Source organism: Delphinapterus leucas, chromosome 15, assembly GCF_059928025.1.
Source record: "Delphinapterus leucas isolate spDelLeu-1000000601 "Yukka" chromosome 15, BTC_Dleu_Yukka2, whole genome shotgun sequence".
NCBI classification, from domain to species: domain Eukaryota; kingdom Metazoa; phylum Chordata; class Mammalia; order Artiodactyla; family Monodontidae; genus Delphinapterus; species Delphinapterus leucas.
In genome coordinates, this window is record NC_143143.1 from 87543118 (window position 1) to 87563591 (window position 20474).

Below are 20474 nucleotides of genomic sequence, written 5' to 3' on the forward strand. Positions count from 1 at the left end.
ACAGCGGCCCCAAATACAGGTGTGACAAGGCAGGCTGTACGTAGGTGAAAACTCAGTCAGATAAATAAATACACGTGGTGCACGGCTCCTCCTAGAACCGGCAGGGCTCGTGTAATCAATGCACTCGACAAACACTGGCCAATGATGAGCTAGAATGCACATGCCATGTGCGTTCATCCTTTTAAAGTGTGCTCGTCAGTGGTAGTGTATTCACATCCTATCACCACAATCAGTTTTCGAACATTTTCATCACCCCAAGGAATCCCATACCCATTAGCACTCCCTACCCACTAACCTTCTTTCTGTCCCTATGGGTTTGCCAACCCTGGGTACGTCCTATAAATGGTATCATAGAATAGGTGGTCTTTAGAAGAATTATTTTTGCGGGCTCAAAATAATTACTGTACCCACCTCTCACCCTTACCCCCATCTCAACCAGTGGTTGTTTTCTGTATAGGAACCACATGGTTTAAAGAAAGGCCTGTGATTTAGGCACAGTTTTCTTCTATCAGGCTCTGAATTGCTCATTCTGTCAGAGCTCAGACATCTATGGAGTGCTATTCATTTCTTCTGCAGTATCTTTTCTTTGAACAATATAAGATCATCCTGCACTTCCCTGGAGGTCCAGTGGTTAAGACTCCGTGCTTCTGCTGCAGGGGGTGCAGGTTCAATCCCTGGTAGGGGAACAAAGATCCCACATGCCACGTGGCACAGCCAAAAAACTTTTAAAAAAAAGTAAAAAAAAAAAAAAAATATATATATATATTTGCTTTTCTTTTTGTCCACTTAATATGTCCCCAGTAGGAAAATGATGGACCACTTACTCAATAAAAGGTATCAGGTGTGGGGGAAAAAACAAGAGCACTTTTTCTCACACCTAACATAAAAATTAGTTTCAGATCATCAAAATACCTAAATTTAAAAAGAAAATTATATAACTACTAAATATATAGGATGATATCGATAAAATCTTTGAGAAGATTCTAAGCGTGACATCAACACAGACCATAATGTGCACAGGCTCGCCCTGGGCATCTTGTTTAAAAGCAGATTCTAATTCAGCAGGCCTAGGTGGGACCTGGAATGCCACCTTTCTAAGGAGCCCCCAGCTGACGTGTGTGCCGCTGATCAGTTGACCCCACTTTGAGCAGCAAAATCACGGAGTATGGTGAAATTTACAATGTTTAAAAAAGAAAATAAAATCAAGATTATATGCGACTTGGTTTTTCGCTTATTGGAAATAAAGACCATTGGCACCTACATTGTTTTTTGTGTTTCTTGATTTGGGCGGGTTCCTTGCAGATAACAGTTTTTGAGCCCTCTTTTATTTAGACATGAAACGTGAGAATGATCTGGCTTTAGTGGGACTTATTTTATAAATAAAATGTGAAGAAAATATAAAACATGTTTTTTTCAAACTCTAAACGTGGCTCCAAGTGGTTCTGGTCTAGCCCTCCAGGGGTAGGCCTCCTTAGCTGAGGACCCTAGCTGAAGAGTCAGGCAGAGCCCGGCGGAGCAGGTCAGGGTGGGAGAAAGGCCCCACCTGGGCTCCCCTGAGCTAAGAAGTAAACATGCAAAAAAATAGATAAATGAATAAGTAAACAGCATCATGGACCGATGCGAAGGGCTGGCTTTCGAGAACAGGAGGAGCTGCTCTGTGGACAGGCCATCGTGCAGGGGGAGACCCCCGGTGGGTGGCAAAGTCAGTTTAAAGTGGCTCCGGACTAACGGCTGGAGACCCAGTCACAGCATCCATGTGAGCCTCAAGGAATGCGGGCAAGCATTGGACGTGACACCGTTGTACAAATATATGGATTCGGTGAAACCAGCAGGGCTGGATAGCAAAACCAGCAGGGCTGGATAGCAAAATGTAGACATTACAGGAAAATAAAACTACAAAGCAATATTGGACATGAACAGATAGGCAGACATTCTTAACAAAAGCTTAGCAAATTGAATCCAACAAGATTTTTTAAAAAGAATAACTCATCGTAACCAAGTAGTGTTTTTTCCAGGGATGCAAGTTTTGTTTACATTTGAAAATCAACCAATGTAAATTACTATATTCATAGAGCAAAGTGAAAAACCATATGATTACCTCAAAAATGCACACGCACAAAAAAAGTGGCTGGCAAATCTAACATCCATTCCCAATCAAAATTTGGCAAACCAAGCATAGAGGGCAAGTTCCTCAACCTGATAAAGGGCATATATGAAATTACCACACTTCACATCATACTTAAATGGCAAAAGACAGAATGCTTTCCCTCTGGATGAGGAAAAAGGAAAGATGCCAACTGTCGCCACTTCTGTTCAGCATTGTGCTGGAGGGTCTACTCAGCGTGACAGGGCAAGAGAAAGGAGCATGCAGGTGGGAGGACGAGAAGTGGAACTGTCTACTTTCTCCCTAGGCAGCACGATGACCTAGGGAGAAAATCCTACAGAACCTACAAAAAAGCCAGTGAGTTCAGCGAGGTCGGAGAACATAACAACATACTAATACCAGCCATGTTCCTATACCCTAGCGGTGGACATGCAGGCCCTGCAATTAGAGTACAATAGCGCCTACAGTCACTCAAGCACGCACCGAGGTGTGAGTTTAACAGGATACGTATAGGACATGCATGTTGAATAGCATACAGGGTGGTTTCACTGCCCTAAAAATCCCCCGTGCTCTGCCTACCCATCTCTCTGCCCCTTTGCCCCCTGGCAGCTGCCCATCCTCTCACTGTCTCCATAGTTCTGCCTTTTCCAGAGTGTCATAGAGGTGGCTTCATACAGCCTTTTCTGATTGGCTTCTTTCACTAGTTAAATGCATCTCAGGTTCCTCTGTGTCTTTTCATGGTTTGATAGCTCATTTCAGTTAGTGCTGAATCATATTCCATTGTCTGTGTGGGACACCGTTTATTTACCCGTCACCTGCCGAAGGACATCCTTCCAAGTTTCAGCAACTATGAATACAGCTGCTGTAGACATCCGTGTGCAGGCTTTCGTGTGGACGTGAGTCTTCAGCGCCTTTGGGTAGGTGCCAAGGACTGCGCTCCTGGAGCGTACGGTAAGGGATGCTTAGCTTTGTAAGAAATAATCAAACCATCTTCCAGAGTGGCTGCGCCATATTCTGAATTCCCACTGGCGTGAGCGAGAGCTCCTGTCACTCCACACCCTCAGCCCCAGCTGCTGTTGTCGGCGTTGCATGCTTTGGGCCGTCTAAGAGGTGTGCTTGACGGCCTTCTGAAGACTCGGTTACTGTGCCAGCTAGGTGGCAACCCCGCGCGGGGCAGGGCGGGGGCGATGTCTCCCGGGACACGGTCTGGGCTCCGCAACCCGCGTTGCTCTCGCTCCAGGATTGCTGGATCTGGAATCAAGGGGTGCGAATGGGGTGGCCCCTCTCCCTATTACCTCTCGTGATGCCCCGCAGAGTCTGTGCTTCCTGTTCTGTGACTCTCGGTTCTAGAGGGCTCAGTCCCGAGGGGAAGAGAGCTTCCTCGCGGGGACGCAGTGAGGCTTCCTGGGGCCGTCGGTGGAGGCTGTGGCCTGGCCACTTGGGACTCTTCAGGCCCAAAGCAGGGGTGGCAGAGCCCGACTCTCACGGGTGAGGAACTAGAGAACCCAGGTCCTCTTCATCCTCCAAGCCGGTGGACGGCCACAGCGATGCCCTCGGGCCCAACGGCTGAGGCTCAGACCGGGCAGGAGCAAAGGTTTGGGTCACCCACCCGGCCACGAACCCCCAGCAGCTGCTCGAGGGCCCAGGGAGCGTGGACGGGGTCACGGAGGAGGGTCTTTGTCGGTACCAGCGCCGCGGCTGCCACCAGGAGTGACGGCTGTGACAGCCGCGCCTCGTCCTGCTTTTGATGGAAACGTGCCTGCGTGTTTATCCACCGCACGCTTTTGTTTTCTCCTCCTTGCTCATCCCTGATCGCGTAGGATGCGACGAGAATGGCCGGCCTTATTCCCATGGTCTGCAGGACAGGGAAGCCCTCCCAGAAGCGATGGGAGGTCCGGTCCCCTCTCCTGGGGGCGGGGACAGTGGCGATGGGGGTGTCGTGTTGGGCGGGAGGTGAGTTTGTGCCTGTCTTCCTTTGGGAATTTGGCTCAAAGGGCGGCTGTAAGCAAGGCATGGAGGCGCGCAGGGGGCCGAGATGATGGGTGGGGGGTGGCTAGCCGGGCCCCTTTTCTTAGAAGCCCCTCTGCTGCGTGTTCGCGGTTGAGGGGGTCAGCAGAGACAGTTCTGCACGAGATCTGGAGACCAGAAAAGAAGCGACAGCCTCACCGATTTTTCAACCCAGAGGTCGACCCAGGGTCACGCGCGGGGCTGTCGCCTTGTTGGGGGCAGTGTCCCCACTGGCCACGCCGCCTCCCGGGATCCCTCGGGCCAGGTGTGCCTCTAACCTTTATGACAAAGTGCGCCAGCTTCTCAGGCCGGATGTCCGCACCGTCCAGGCTGGAGGTAGAGAGAAACACGTGAGACAGGCTAGTCCATCCTCGTGGGGCCCGGCCTGGCCTCACCTCGCCCTCCACACCCTCCCGTCTGCCCGTCCTTCCCGTCCAGCTCTGGCCGCAGCAGCTCCCACAGCTGGGGCTAAGCCTGCAGACCAAGCCCTGATGCATCCCCCCATCCCTGTCTCCCTCTTCTCTCCCTCCCGCCCTCTCTGTCTCTCTCTGACCCAGATAACGAAGAGACGGTGAGACCCACGGCGCCGGCGTCTGTAAACCATTTGCTGCCCATCTTATTGCTGTGATTTGTGAGTTTTGTTCGCTCCTTAAGGAGCAAAAGAATCGGAGAAACCTTTGTTAGAGATGTGATTTCAATCAGCGGCTTAGGGGCATTCGATTAAATACCTTTGTGACCGATTTCTAAATATTTGGAAAAATTGTTCAGAATTTAATTTGGTGTTTAAGTGTTTGATATTGTGTTTAAATATCTCTAAAAATATTGTTTAATAGATGAGAAATAGGACATTGAAGAAAATACAAGTTTCCTTCTGCTTGCTCGAAAGTTCCTCAGCTATTAAAGTATTGATTAATCACACACGCACACGCACGCACAGAAGGAAAGAAAAACCAAAGGAAAGTTTAGGGCAACAGTTTTTGAACGTCCAAGGAAATGAACGTGAGTTTGAACTCGCGGGGTCAAGAGATGAACACTCCAGTGACGAGGGGCAGGGCAGCAGGAGTCAGAGGCCAGCAGAGGCGGGGAAGGGCCGAGTCTTCAGTTAAAACCGCAAAATCACAACACATTAAAAGCAGCAAGTGGTGGACCCGGTGCTGGAGAGAATCGGGTCCGAATGCCCAGCAGGGTGGAGGGATTCCAGGACTGGCCTAGAAAAAGGCACGATGCAGCAGGACGCCAGAGCCAGGGATGCACAGGGCCTTCCTGACGGGGGTGATAGCGCAGCCGAGAAAAGCAGCACAGAGGGACCCGAGGCTGCTGCACGGGGCTCCTCCCCCTCCCTCTGCCCTCCTCCTCCCTCCCCACTCCTTGTTTTCTAAACAAAAGGAAAGTGTTCCTTTACTACTTGATTACACGGGTGGGGATCTTTTCTGAAAACCAAGAGCGCGCCACTCCAGATGAAAGGATGCACGTCGTCCAGGGAGAGAAGCGTGACCGCGGCCGGTTAGCCTTCCAGACGTGAGCTGCTTTCTTTTCGGTCCTGACACGTGTGTGCGTGTGTGCCAGTGTGTGCGCATGTGTGTGCGTATCCGTGTGCATGTGTGCGCGCAGGAGCTGGGGCTTATCCCTGGGAGCTGCCAGCCTAGCACTTGGTCTCCCTGTGCATCTGGGTGTTGCTCACAGTCAAAGTCACAAGTGCAAACAGCCATGCCTGCAGCGCTGCCATCGGACAGGACGCCCCCGTCCCCCAGATGCCTCCCTCGTGCTGCCCCTTAGAGGCCCCCCACCCCACCCTGTCTGCAACCTGCCCCCTCCAGCATGTCCCTCAGGGGGTCCTGCGGCCAGTGGCCTTGGTCTGGGGCCTCTCTCACTGGATGCACTTCCCTCCTCCCCGTGGCTGGGCCACTATCCACCCCCGTGTTGACTGAAGGGCACCTGGGTGGTTTCCTGGTTTAGGCAACTGTGAATAAATCACTATAAGTACTTGGGTTCTCATCCCCTTGGGGTGACATTGCCCTCACTGATGATGCGTGCTTTGGGGTGAATGTCTAGCGGGGGGTGGCCGGCTTGTGTGGAATTTAATGACAAGTCACTGATTGGAAACCCAGAGCTCTTCTCCAGGGCGGTGCCACCTTCCCTCCCCGCCACCCCGCATCCTCGCCAGCACTTGCTACAGTCAGTTTTCTGACCCTTTACATAAAGGGACACCCTGGGGTGATGTCCACAGTGGCTGAATTCCTCTTCTTTTTCTCTGGCAGACCCTGATACCCTGATTTGCTGCCTTGCAGCCAGAGGTGGCCGGGTGCCAACCTGACCAATGAGGTCAAACCAGACATTTGAAAGGGGAACAGAGGCTCTGTTGCTCCTGCTGGTTTCCTCCTATAACAGTGAGGTGATGACGTGATGGCTGCAGGGGCAGCCTTCTTGCAAACACAAGGACAAGAGTCATGAGCTGCGGATGCAGAGCACGGGGGGCCCTCAGTGACATTGCAAGCCACTCCAGCCACCAGGGCTGCCTGCCCCACCCTCGTGTGAAGCTCAAAAATGGAAAAAGTCTCTGTGCTTCCTTGGTGACCCCCCACCTGAACACCAGCAACATGGGTACAGGAAAATTGGGCCAGAAACACCATTAAGAACACTTGTCTCCAGATGGCCGCATTTGGGAGATCTTGATTTTCTTGGTACACCTCTTTCATTTCCCACATTCTGGGAACACACAGGACCCCACAAATCTCCAGGGAGCCCACATTCTCTGGAAAGTAGAAGTTAGAAACTTTTGAACAACGTGAAAAATGTAAATGATGCTTTTTAAAAAAATAAATATATTTTTTTATTTTTGGCTGCGTTGGGTCTTCGTTGCTGCGCGCGGGCTTTCTCTAGTTGCGGCGAGCGGGGGCTACTCTGCGTTGCGGTGCGCGGGCTTCTCATGGGGGTGGCTCCTCTTGTTGCGGAGCACGGGCTCTAGAGCGCAGGCTCAGTAGTTGTGGCTCGCGGGCTTCGTTGCTCCGCAGCATGTGGGATCTTCCTGGACCAGGGCTCGAACCCGTATTCCCTGCATTGGCAGGCGGATTCTTCTTTTTTTTGCAGTACGCGGGTCTCTCACTGTTGTGGCCTCTCCCGTGGCGGAGCACAGGCTCCGGACGCGCAGGCCCAGCGGCCACGGCCCACGGGCCCAGCCGCTCCACAGCATGTGAGATCTTCCCGGACCGGGGCACGAACCCACGTCCCCTGCATCGGCAGGCGGACTCTCAACCACTGCGCCACCAGGGAAGCCCGGCAGGCGGATTCTTAACCACTGAGCCACCAGGGAAGTCCTAAATGATGCTTTTGATGAATACTTGACACCTTTGGGAATTGCCCAGGTTATAAGAAGTGAAGAAAAGATACAAGAATGTATAGAATCCCAATTTTGTAAAAGAAAAATAGAGGGAAAAAAAGATTAAGGGAAAAGATACAGATGGCTGCCTGTGGTGACCACTGGGTGGAAAGTGTGGATGGTGTTGGAGGGCCCCCCCTTTCCTAAATGTCTGATGGGAAGCAGGCGTCAGAGCCATCCCAAGCCAGGAGCTCCCATCCCCACCCTGAGGGGCCTGGGTTGGAGGCTGGGGCTCGTACCCTGGGGCACCTGCCTCCCCAACCCTTGCTCAGGCCCCTTCAAGGGCACAGCCAGATGGTCCCCGTCGCCGTGCCCTCACCCTGCTGTCTCCCTGGCCCTGGACCTGCTGGTGCGGGGGTGGGGAGGGTCCGGCCCCTGGGGTGTGATCCTCCCTTGGAGGCTGCTTTCATCCTCCCTGACAGTTGCCCCTGCGGAACTGGATGGGATACGGGGCCCCGCCAGGCACCGCGGCCCTCGAGGCCTCAAGCGGGAGGGAGTCCTCATGCCAGGTTTCCGGAGAGCCAAGCGCTGCACGGCGCACCTGATTGCGTGTGAGTGACTTTGGCTAAACGGGGTCACGGGTTGGAGCCGTCAGGGCTGGTCCTGGAGGAGAGCAGGGGTAGTTGGCAGGGTGGGGACGGAGCAGCGGGCGCCACGGGAGTATTCTGTGGAGCAGATAAAGCAGGGCTTGGGGAGGATGCAAACATCCCAGCTGTACTCAAGGGACTGAGGATTTTAAAACTTGAGCGTATTTTCCCCGACGTTTTGGGGAAACTGCTTGGACAGCAGCCTGCAGGCCAGAGGGACTCACGCGTTTTGGAGCTGGGCACCGTGCCCAGCCCTGCTCGCGTCTATCCTGCAGGATTCGGGATTTCCTCTTTGGCAGGACCTAGCCATAGGGCGGTCTTCCCCAAGGTCAGGCTAGCGCTGTGGGCTCTCCGTAGACGAGCGGCCACCCTCCTGGCCTCGCCTGGCCCGACGCCTTTCTGAGGCGGCAGTGATGGCGGCGTCCCCTCGCGGGGCCCCCGCTTTGCGGCACTCACCCCTGGTTTGTCGTGCACTCAGCCGGGAAACCAGACGTTAGGTTACTGACTCTCCAGCCCACAGGGGTAGAGCCTGTCCTGCCCGAGGGATGTTTTCTGCGTGTCTCGGCTCACGGCGGGAGATGGGTGCACAAACTTGTTGAGAAGCTAAATGCTGGCACAAGGGCCACCAGGATGGGGCCAGTCACTGGTGGCCCTGAAGTTCAAGGGCAAGGCCGACACCTTTGTCTTCTCCTCCCAGCCGCGGCCGCTTCCCTGACCTGAAGGCTCCGCATCTGCTGGTACAGCCCCTGCCACTTATTCCACCCGGCAAGGCACCTGGGCCACCAGCTCCGCCTCACCACACGCTCGTGACCAGGCCGGTGCTCCTTTAAGGCCCGGGTCAGCGGCTGGGGACTTTTTGGGTGCCTGCCGACCCTGCCGGTACCGCCTGCCCCACGTCTCTGTCATCCCGACCGTGCGCTTCTCTGTCCTTCCCTTGGTGGCCTCGGGCTTCCTGCTCGACATGGGGTCCTGTGCTGGAAACATCCCGGGAACGGGGTGCATCCGGCAGGGGTCTTCAGGCCAAAGGGCACCGCTGCCCACACCGCGCCGACTGCCAAGAAGCGGGAGCTGAGGCATCCCTCTCCAGACCCGACTTTCCAACGCGATGCCACACGAGACAGAAAACCTTCTGTAGATGTTTATTCTACTTCAAGTAACAAAGCTATGAAGTTCCATGTTTTAATGTACAGTGATATAATGCTTTGCAATATAAAATACAATTTACAGAAATTTCTATCAAGTAAACCTAAAGAAACACACTTGATTTTTTACATTTGTTGTATTTAAATTAGAAAAATTTTTTTGTCTTACACGTAAAAAAACCTTCACATCTCGTTAGATGTTGGAACTCGTCGCCACTTTAACGTAACCTACTGACAGGGTCTCTAACACCAATCACTCCAAATTGCTAAGTTCTCGGTGTTCTCGTAACTTAAGCGTTTGTGCTAGAAAGTGAAAAATCCGTAGTGACGTACAATGGAACAGACTCCAAAGAACAAATGAAATTCTCTAATCTTATATTTGCAAAAGTAAGTTTATGAAAGTATAAAAAAATTATCAAAGTTTATTTGTACAGTCAAATAAATTAGCAAGTTTTTTCTCTTTCGCACTTCAGAAGTACTTGGAAAATACATGACGAGAAGCAGTATACTGTGTCTCACAGTGAAAAGCTTTCTAGTTTGTAGTTCTTAAGCTAGTATCACTATTTTCATCTCAGGCTTTACACAAATATTGTTCCATTTCAACGACAAACGTTGAGATTTGTCACAAGTATGTATCACAGTGCGGAGCTAGTGCACTTTTCCCGGGACAGAGAACCGCTCAGATGGTAAAGTTCAACAAACAAAACGTTCCTGATTATTCAAATCAAAGAAACCTACTCCCTCCACCCGCCCTGCCTTTTAAAGTACGCTTAATTGCTTTATTTTCTCACTTTCTTTAGGCTGGTAAAATTTAAACCTTTTAAAATAAATTGTTATTTAAAATTCCACAATTTCTATTCAGGTGTTGCTTTTAATCATGTTTGGGGGTGGGGGGAACATGTAAGGGGATACCTAAACACTGAGCAAAACAAAGAAATGTGTTTTTGTTTCCTGGTTGGAATTTGTAATTCAAATTTCTTCATGACAAGAGAAAGATGCACCTGTAGTTAAGTCTGGTGTTTCTCAACATTCCAGAGACGATCTGACACAGCCATGCACAGAAACACGTGGCCGCCTGCCCCCGAACCCTGTGAAGTCAGCTTCTGGAAACAGGTATCACAGATGACATGTCAGGAAAGGTATGGCTCTGAGGTCCACTAAACTCCCTTAAAATTTACAATAGTCAAGTTATTAGAAAAGATAACTTTATAATCTGAAAAAGCAATATGCTTTTGTAGGTACTTTCCCATTTCAGTACATTTAAATGGAAATGTTAAAGAGTTCTTAGTTTTTTGTTTTTATTTAAAAAGCATCAGAATTGTAAAGGTGTGAAATTTTGTAAGAAACCATCATACACAAAATTACAGTAATTTCTCAAGTCCAGAAGGTTCTGTCCTGTGCATGAGCACCCAGCTCTTTCCAAGACCACCTGCTTATTAGCACGTGAGCGCGGCTTCACGGGCGGCCCTAGGTCTGGGCGGTGGTGGCGGCGGCCCGCGGGGCCTCGGCCTTGGGGTCCCGGGGTCGCTCCGGGCTCCGACTACGGTCCCTGCGGCGCTCCCGCTCGCGGGCCTTGTCGCGGTCGCGGTCCCTGCTGCGGGACCTCTCCCGGTCACGTCTGCGGTCGCGGTCGCGGTCGCGGTTGCGGCTCCGCTCTCGGGCCCGGTCCCACTCGCGCCCCTTGTCCCTGCCCGCGTTGCGCTCGCGGCCCCGGTCCCACTCGCGGCCAGCGTCCTTGTCGCGGTGTCGGTCCCACTCGCGGCCTCGGTCCCAGTCCCGCTCGCGGCTCCAGGTCCGGCCGCGTTCCCGCTCCCAGGGCTTCCCACGCTCCCGCTCGCGCCGGCGGTCCTCGAGGGCCCGGCCCGGGCGGCTGTCGGGCGGCGGGGCCTCGGGCTCCTCCGGGGCCTTGTCCCGGGGCCGCCCCTCGAAGCCTGGGCCTCTGTACTCGTGGCCCCTGCCCTCGCGGAATTCGGCCTCGGGGCCTGGGGCCGGCGCGCCGGGTGGCGCAGGCGGGTGGCTGGGCAGCTCCAGCAGTGGCCGGGGCGCCGGCTTGGGTCCGGGGGCGGCCGGGCCCTGGAAGTGGAAGCGTGGAGGCGCCGACTCGCTCTTCTCGGGGAAGGGAGCGGCCCCCCGGGGCCCCCCAAAGGGCAAGGGCGCCGGTGCCCTCTGGCCGGTGAACCTGGGCGGTGAGTGGACCCTCTGCTCCTCGAACTGCTGAGGCTGCATCCCCCTGGGTCCCGGCACGAATCCAGGGGCTTGGCCCCTGGGGCCTTCAAACTGCCCAGGGTGCGGCCCCCTCGGGCCCACAAAGTGGCCGGCGGGGGGGCCTCTCTGACCTCCGAACTGAGAGGGAGGAGGGCCACCTCGGGGTCCTTTAAACTGCGACAGCAGAGGCCTCCTCTGGCCCCCGAACTGGAAAGGCGCGGCGCCCCTGTTTCCCAGGAACGGGGCCTGCTCGGGCCCCTCGCACTGGCCAGGGGGGCCCGAGGCCTCACCGTAAGGGGCCTCCGGGAACTCCCTCTTCTCCCCGTGGGGGTCCTTGCGGTCTTCAAACGGAGGTGGCCCTGCTCCCCTGGGCCCGCCCAGGTGGGAAGGGGATGGGCCCCTTCCGTCCCCATAGGGAGGTGGCCCGTGTGGCCCTGAGAACAAGGAAGGGATGGGCCCCTTTTGGGGCCCGAATCTGGCTGGTGGAGGGCCCCCTCTCGGCCCGTCGTTATTAGAATTCTCTTCCGAGAACGGAGGGACTGGCCCCCGTGGGCCTGTGTAATTGGGGCCGTGAAGGCCCGACATCCCGAAAGCACGCGGTGCAGGCTCCCGCTGGCCTTGGAACTGGGGTGGAGGCCCCCCTTTCTGTGCTGCGGCAGGGAATGTGCCGGCCCCCTCACCTGGCCTGGGCTGTGGCTCTCTGTCTCCTTCGGTTTCAGCTGCCAGGGAGTCACTTTTTTCGGGAAACTGAGCATTTCTCTGATCCTCGTACTGGCAAGAGCCCAGAGGTTTTTCCTGAGAGTACCCTGGACCCGAGAAAGGATCCCTTCCTCCGGGAGGGTGGAAGGTCTGGCCCTCGTGCTGCGAAGGGAAGAGGGGCTGGAAGGAAGCACCCGGCGGCGTGGGCAGCAGCACCTTCCGGGCAGGCCTGGCCGCGCCGTCCCCGCCGGCCGCGCCCTCAGGCCCCGGGCTTTCCATGGGCTCGCGCAGAGGGCCGTCCTGCTTGGCCGGCAGTGGGGCCTCTTCGCCCGGAGCCCACGGTGGAGGGGCTGACTCTGGCTCCTCCTGGGCCGGGAGTGGCCCCGGGCCGGCAGCGGCCCCTCCGGGCGCTTCTCTGGCCAGCGGGGGCCTCGGGGCGGCCTCGCTCTCGTTGCTCTCCGCGGCCAACCGCCGGGCCTGCCGGGGGTCCCGGCTCAGCCGCGCCTCGGCGCTCGGGCCCGGAGCCTGGCTGCCAGCGGGGGGCGCGGCCGGCTTGGCCGCAGCCTGCGGCTCCGGCGGCAGGAGCGCAGCCTTGGGCGGCGGCGACATGAGCGCGTCCGACACGGAGAAGTGGGCCATGGAGGCCCCGACGGCCGCCCTCTGCTGCCTGAGCGCCTCCTCCTGCTCCTCCACCTGCCTCTGCTGCTCCTCGATCTGCTTGGTGAGCTCCTCTAGCATCTGCTGCTGCTCGGCCAAGGAGGGCGCCGGCAGGCCCGGCCCGCCGTGCGCGTCCACACACATTCTGGTGGGCAGGTCGTCGACGGTCACTTTGGCTTCTTCGAGGATCGTCTCGTCCTCCGGGTCATAGGCCACCTCCTCCCGCTCAGCTGCCTCCGCGGCCTTCTCCGCGTCCTGGCGTCGCCCGCGGTCTCCAAGCTGAGTGTCGAAGGCTCTCTCAGGCCCGTACTCTTCCTCGGGGTCATACGGCCTGTCGTCTTCCTCCTCCTCCAGAGCTCTGTCTTTTGAGAACTGACCAAACTGCTGGACAATTGGGTCCAGCAGAGGTGCTGCCGGCAGCCCGCCGCCGGCTTTGGCTCTCGAGTCCTGGTGGGGGGCTGGGGCCGACTCGGCAGGCTCTTTGGTGGGGGGGTCAAACGCCTTCTTCTTCCCAAAGAGAGTCTGCAGGATATGTTCTAGGGGCGAAGCTGTTTTTGAAGAAGAGGAAGTGACAGAGGAAGCGGCCACCGTCACTGACGCGGGTGATGCCGTGACAGTGTTCGTGGCTCCTGGTTTGAGCGACGACAGTATCTGTAACACGGAAGACGAGGCCGGCGCGCCTGGTGCTTCTGGAGGAGGGGGTGGGGGTGGGGGAGACCCCGGGGGTGTGGTGCTGACAGCCGCGTCCCCTGGGCACAGCGGGTACTTGGGCGGCTTCTTCTCAGGGAGCAGGGCTGCTGGCACTCTGGGGTGGACGGGATCCATTTCTTCTTGTGTCTGAGTACGGGGCCGCTTCTCCTCTGTCTTGTCTAATTCGCCGGCATTTGAAGGACGCTTTATTTTTTGACAGATTACTAACCCCAGGATTATGTTTGGACGCGGTGACTCAAGACCTAAAAAAACAAAACAGTTGTGCAAATTTTAGAATCGAATTGTAGCTTTTGTCCTTCAGGGGTAAACTCTGGGTGTGAAGGGCAGCGGGGGGATGGTTTCCAGAGGGAGGAGGAGGAAATTCTGTGGCAAAACAGAACCAAGTGTTTGAAGACCAGCTGCAAAAGATGCAGACTGCACCGCGCACCTGCCCGGCCTGACGGGCCCACAAACCACAAAACCAAGGGCCCAATGCACACGCGCATTCGCCCAGTGCTAAAATTATTACAGATTTTCAATTATACACAACGCTAGGGTAGAGGCGTGCTGGGGTAGGTGGGGAAGGCCAGCACGCACACACTCCAGGCCGTTCACCTACTGGGAATGAAGCCTGTATGTACCAGGATGTTTTCTAAACGAACCCTTAGCTGTGTTCCTTTATTTGACTCTTGCTACAAATCAGGAAGGCAGCACCCCCTTTCGACTTTAACTTATGAGCTGCAATATGTAAATTAAGCTATTCATACTAAAATTAAAGGTTCAATTAAGGACCAATTCTACAACTCAATTATAATGATCAACAAAATTATACTGATCGATATAGCACACACCATTCGATAAGTTCATTAGTCACTGGTGTCAGAATTACAATTGACGGGAAAAGTGACGCTGACCAAAATGCCTAAAACAAATGTTCTTGCAGGTTTAGAAAGATGTTCAACGACCAGTAACTTATCAAAAGCTACCGAATGCTCAGGTCTCTGTCAACACAAGACGTGCGGCTTAAAGCCCAACGGTGTTCGGACAGGGGCAACAAAGGACAGACCACGTGGAGAACACGCTGGGAATTTCAGAACATTGCACAGTTCTTAAAAAATAATTATTTCTTAAAAAAGTCTTCGTCCAAACATTGTGGATCGTGGTGCACCGTCCCAGGGATGCTACTGTCTCTGTACGGCTCCTCCACCCTCACACTAATAACAAACCCGGAACACCAACAGGGGAAGAGAAAAGCCCGAGTCACAGATCGGTAAGTTAGGGAGAAATGATAAACACGGGACCAAAATTTTGTTTCAACAGCATATTTAAAATTAATCAAATTGTATAAACTCAATTTACACATAAATCACTATTGTGTAAAAGATATTCGTGCTATATATTTTTTGTTTAATCACTAAAAAAGAAAATCAGCAATGTTTTTCCTATTCTTTCTGTGATTTTAAGTTGATCACAGATCAAATAGTTGTCTCTGGACACCCACTGTGTAGCTCTGAGCGCCTGTCACCCTTCCTAAATTCCAACAGAGGTGGGTTGACATGCCGAGCACGAGGGTGGCGGATGTCCCACCCCGCCCCCGAGGAGGAAGACCCGGCATGCCAGAGTGAGCTGGGCTGGCCCAGCATCCGCATGGATCGGCGAGGTATTGCCGGCCCCCCTCCCCACTGTGTTCAGCGCCTCGTTTCACAGGCTGACATTCAAGGGCTGAGGTGCCCATGAAGACACCCACTCATGATAAGAGGAACGGCTTCTTCCAGAATGTCCTCTGCCTGCCCTTCTGATGACACTGGTGACTCAGGGGAAGGAGGAGCTGGGCAAAGGAGGGCGTGGAGACAGGAAGGCCAGGCCCACTGCACTGAGCATGGCATCCAGATGGTTCTGCTCAGATGTGAAAGATACTCTATCAAGTTTGCTTTCTAATGAAAATGAATTATTTTAACTTAAAATAGTAAATCTCTCACTCACTATAACAGCCACTTACTGAATAATTTACAGCTCACTAATATCCAGTTTGGGGCACAGTCAATAGCTCAACTGGCTCTCGTGGCCCTTTCTGGACCGACTGTCACTGACACGGCCCCAGAGCTGGCAGAGCAGGTCCCCAGCTGAGCCACAAGCTGGTGCCTTGGCCAGCTCTGTGAGCAGCAGCAGAGGAATGCGCTCGGCCACGCGGGCGGGGGTGGGGAGGGCTGGGGAGCCCCGGCCAGGGGCGTCCTCTCAGCAGCCCAGGGCCCACGACTGTCCTCTGTCCTCAGTGCAGATGGGCTATGCTACCTCTGAAGAGCTAAACTTCTAAGGTGCCAACACCAGGGCCTGCGGCATGAATCGCGTTTCAGGTCAAAGACGCTGTGTGTGGAGGCTAAGTCACTGCATTAAATCCAGGGAGGTGGGGTCCTGTCCTCGGGAGGTGTGCCAGCCCTACAACTTGCAACAGCTTTATATGCTTCCTAACAAAAATGATATATCCCAGACTTGGCAAAATTCTCTAGACTCTACCCTTTGTGGTCACAGGCATCACAGGTGAGGTTATGATTAAATTACTTAACATTTACATTTGTTTCGAAAACAGTTACTCCCTGGAGACCAGCACCTAACGAAGCAGCTCGTATTTTTCAATGCTTTCGGCTCTCAACTGCTTCATCTACACACACCCGTAAGCCACCTAATAAAGCTCGAGTTGGAGGAGGGTTAGTTTTGAATTTCCCCACTCATCTTCCCCAGGATTTTACATTTAAATTGGGCTGTTTCTGAAGCAGTCAAATCTGCTTCACCTGTGCACGTTATGGCTGCATGGAGACTTGAAATGTAACTAGCACCGTGGAGATGACTTACTCGTGGAAGAATATGATTCACTGTGCTACCGGGGCCTCGGCAGTGACCGTTAGGGAGGTGAGGGCACGTCTGGCTCCACCCCGCTCCGCACCCTCACGACAGGCGCCTGGCAAGGGCACGCTGGACACAAAGGGCTACTACCACTGGGGTGGTGGCAGGGGCAGCTTTCCCCTGAAGGCCCCATTTTCTGCCTGGGGCCCCTGTGGGCGCGCCCACTGTTGAGTGTGAGCCCTGGAGAGGAAAGGGCGCCCCGCTGGCTGCGTGCAGAGACAGGGCTCCCGCTGGGGGCCCGGGGCGCCTCCCCGGCTCCGCACAGGGCCTCTGTCCCATGGTTACAAGCGGGGTGCTTACTTACCGACCTCCCTTTGAGGGTAGTGGTGAGGCTTATGACTCATCAAGTAGATAAGAACTAGGTGGGAGGCCACTGAACTATCATTTCCAGACAAGGGGTACTGATCAGACTGAGCACCGGGGTGTCGGCACCCCTGCCCGACCCCCTCCAAATTGCGGGAGAAACGTGTCCACAATGTCCGGTGTGGATGAAACAAGCCTTCTTAGCTGCATGTAGGTCCCCGAGTCTTCACGGTGAAAGGGTCAGCCCCAGACCACCCGTACAGGGAGAGAAGTGGACAAACCCAGGGACGAGGGACAGCTGAAAAGGTGTGTGTGGATTTCCTGAGCCAAGACCCAAACCAGGATCTGTGTCCAGGTGTGTCAGCAACAGGGCCGCGGGGGAAGCAGCCCCCATGCACCTTGGACGTGGCACAGCGGGGGGACACGGTTTAGTTTTAGTTAATAAACCAGATGAAAGCTGTCCAACTATCAAATGAGGCTTTTACCCCTAAATCTACCTGGAATGCTCCACTATTCAGTATTTAAAGTGAACACCTTCTTATGGTCTGAGTCCGACAAGACAAAACGTCCACACCTGCGGGAACAGAAACTGTGCTGGAGTTAGCAGCAACCGTCCTCAAAGAGGACTTGGGCAGAGACCCAGCAAATACAGGGAGAAGCAGCTGCCCGCCCGCCACACTCGGCTCCCATGCAGACTTCGCCCGCTCCCACTCTTGGGTCCCTAAGACCTGTGCAAAGCCAGGGCTCCGCGTCCCAGTGAGGAGAGCGTCGTCCATCCGTCCGCCCGCCCGTGTCCAGGCGCCCCCAGCACAGCACCGCCACCTGCACAGCCAGAAGCACACTGGCGTCGGCTGAGGCAAAGCAAGGTGGAGACAGTCCTCCGTCACAGTGCACCTGGATGGGCACCAAGAGCTACCAAATGGTTCAAATTCAGACAAACAATGACCAGTTTCCATGAAATATTTTTATTGATTTCAAAGGAGAGAGAAGCACTTTCCATTCAGCACGATTTTGCCTTTGATTACAGCATCTGTACACAGCTATGCACGCAGAAACTGAAGACGTGCTTACCTGACAATATTGCAAGTCACGGAAACGGTCTGCTAATTTAGGAAGCAGTTAAGCGTGAGGACAGAAGGCAGACACCGCGGATGGAGCCAGCCTGCTAAGAGAATGGCCCTCGCCCTGCAATGCCTCAGAAGGCAGGTCCCTGTCCTCTGCTCAGGGTGGTCCACGCCTTAGATGCCTGAGGGCCCTCGACAGGCGCCCCCCTACCCCCTCGGGAGGGCCGGGCGCCCTGGCCTAGGCCCAGCATCCCATCTGACTGGTCTTCCTTCTGTGAATAAAGCCCCTAGACGCGCGGACCAGCTGAGACCCGAGTCCCCAGGGGTGGAGCCCCGTCAGTGTGCGTGGGACTGAGCTGAGCCGTGTCCACAGTGGAAGGACTGTCCGCTGGCTCAGAGGGACGCGGGCCTCCCAGCCGTCCTCCAGGCTGTGTGACGTGGCGACGGCCTGGCGCCTCTGGGACAAGTCGAGGGAGCCCGGGAGGACAAAAGGCCCTGGAGGCAGACTGGGCTCGGATGGGCTCTGTTGCCGTGCAGGGACTGGGCTGTGGGTTCTGCGTGGAGACCACCCCGTGTCCACCATCCAAGCGTGGGGCGGAGAGGACGCTGACCACGAGCAGGCCGCGCAGGCCTCCCCGGCTCCGCACATGGATTCAACACCTCGTGTCCTCACCTGCTTCTCGAGTGAGCCATACTGTCAAAATCTACGGGGCTCCCAAGTCCAGAGACGGACGTGCCGAGTCAGGCACTCTCCACCCCCACACACCTGCCCTCCTCCTCCAAGAGGCCCGCCCACTGGCGGGCTGCCCGAAGTGGGAGGCCTGTGCCCCACCGAGGCCTTGGGATGGAGATGCGGCCGGGTCGGACCCTGACTCCACGCTTACTGGCCCTGCGACCTCAGGCAGTGACAACCCTGGGCAGTGCGGGCGCTCCCTGCTGCGGGGCTGACATGGGGGGGTCAAGGGTGCTCCCCTCAGGGTGCGGGGCCAGCGCTGCCAGGCAGCATGTGCTCAAGCCCACTGGCTGCTCCACCGACGGACACGGCAGCCCCTCAGACTGGACCTGTGTCGTCAAAGGATGCTGTGCAGAGACAGGAGGAACACCCCCGGCCCACCTTCCAAACACTCATGCACACACACAACACGCACATGACGCACACACCACGAGCCTGGGACACATGGACGTCTGTACCCGGGGAGCGCCAAGTCACGCTACAAACGTGCGAAGCAGCTCAGGCAGGTAACGTGGCCTCTGGGGCCAAGGGAGTCTGGCTGATGTGCAGGTGTACAGAACACACACAGATGTTAACGTCAAACAAAGGTAGCAGGAGAATTAAAAATATACATACTAAATTGAGCGAACTGAGATTTAGAAGCTCTTCGATTAAAAGTCTTTAAAAGTTTATGGTAAAATTTCCCATACAATCACGTTTCCAAAACCCCTCTTCCTACTTGATTTTAATGAAACCTTCATTCTCTATTGTGGATGAAAACCCGCAGGCCTTTGAGCATCCCCTTCAGGAAGTGACAGCCTTGGGAATGCAGGTGGAGGAGTGATGTCCACTCCGCTGGTCATCAAGTGTGGTCACTTAGCAGATGAGATGAGCGCCCTGCCCAGCCTTCCTTGTCCCCGTGTCACCCCGGAACACCCAGCGCGGCCCCCTCCCTCTGCCAGCCAGGCCCCAACCCAGCACTGCACCAGCTCCCGCCGCGGCTCCAACTGGGGCTCCCCTCGGTGGCCCCCGCGCCCCTGCCTCCTCACCACGCCTGACCTCAACCACCTCTGCCCCACTCAGGGTCTGTCTGTGGCCCCGAACCTGGCAGCCCCCTGCTCGTGTGACAAGGTGCACCGGGACAGAGTCAGGCAAGACCCCACCGCAGGCTCTGCAGGTGGAGCCGTGAGAGGGCCTCCAACACGGGTGAAACAGGGCTTTGTCACCTCCCAGGTCCCGCTGCTACAGACGCGCAGAGTGTACATGTCACAGGATCTACGCTCACACTAGGCCCCGCACAGGCTTCCGCCCTTGTGACTGACCGGAGGCTCCTCATGGTATCGGGAAGTCGGCTTCACCACCGTCACCGCTGCGTCAGGAACACGGCGTCCAGGGAGCCGGCCAGCGCCCCAGGAGCTGCCCGCCAAGAATCTCGGCCACGGCCCTCCCTGCTGCCCATCAGGCGGCACCGCTTTAGCACGAGGAGTGGGACAGCCCCCCGGAGAGCTTGGCTTCTAACGTGTTTGGCACTGAGACAGTTCCGTGTGTTATGTCAGGGAACACGAGCCCTGCGGTCACGGGGACCGACCAGGACGCTGGGCCCAGCCGCAGAGCCGCCGGGGCGCTGGCCATGGACACGGAGGCACCGGGCGCGGGCGTAGCCACCGCCTGTAGAAGCAAGTGCTTCAAGAGCGCTGACCGCGGGTTACACTCAGCATCCTCTAGGCTTAGCCGTTTTGGGGGGCACCACGGCCAAGGAGACACTCCCATTTAGGCATCTTTCTGCGAGACTTAAGTCCCATCAACTTCTCAGGGTTAAGACGAGTTGGGCCCCCAGAGACCACGTCCCCCTTGGAATCACCCTTAGCTCCCTTGACAAGCCTGAGCTTGCTTTCTGGTCAGCCTGTAAGTAATTCTTTAGAAGCAGCACTTTCTAAGGAATGAGTGAACAGAAAGTGGTCTGCCAAAGATAAGAATTCGAGCAGCAGATTTCAAAGTGACTATTTCTAGAACTAGTTCCTGTCTCA

At 55.4% G+C, this 20474-nt stretch overlaps 1 protein-coding gene across 9 annotated transcripts in view; it reads right to left on the reverse strand.

Annotated features, from left to right (window-relative positions):
• Positions 1 to 9194: 9194 nt before the first annotated feature.
• Positions 9195 to 20474, reverse strand: part of DIDO1 (death inducer-obliterator 1) — a 52468-nt gene continuing 41188 nt past the window's right edge. For all 9 annotated transcript variants that reach the window (XM_089897169.1, XM_089897175.1, XM_089897171.1 and 6 more), the window contains one exon: positions 9195 to 13730. In XM_089897169.1, the coding sequence (XP_089753295.1) occupies positions 10684 to 13730 (3047 nt within the window). In that variant the 3' untranslated portion in view covers positions 9195 to 10683. The remainder of the gene's footprint in view (positions 13731 to 20474) is intronic.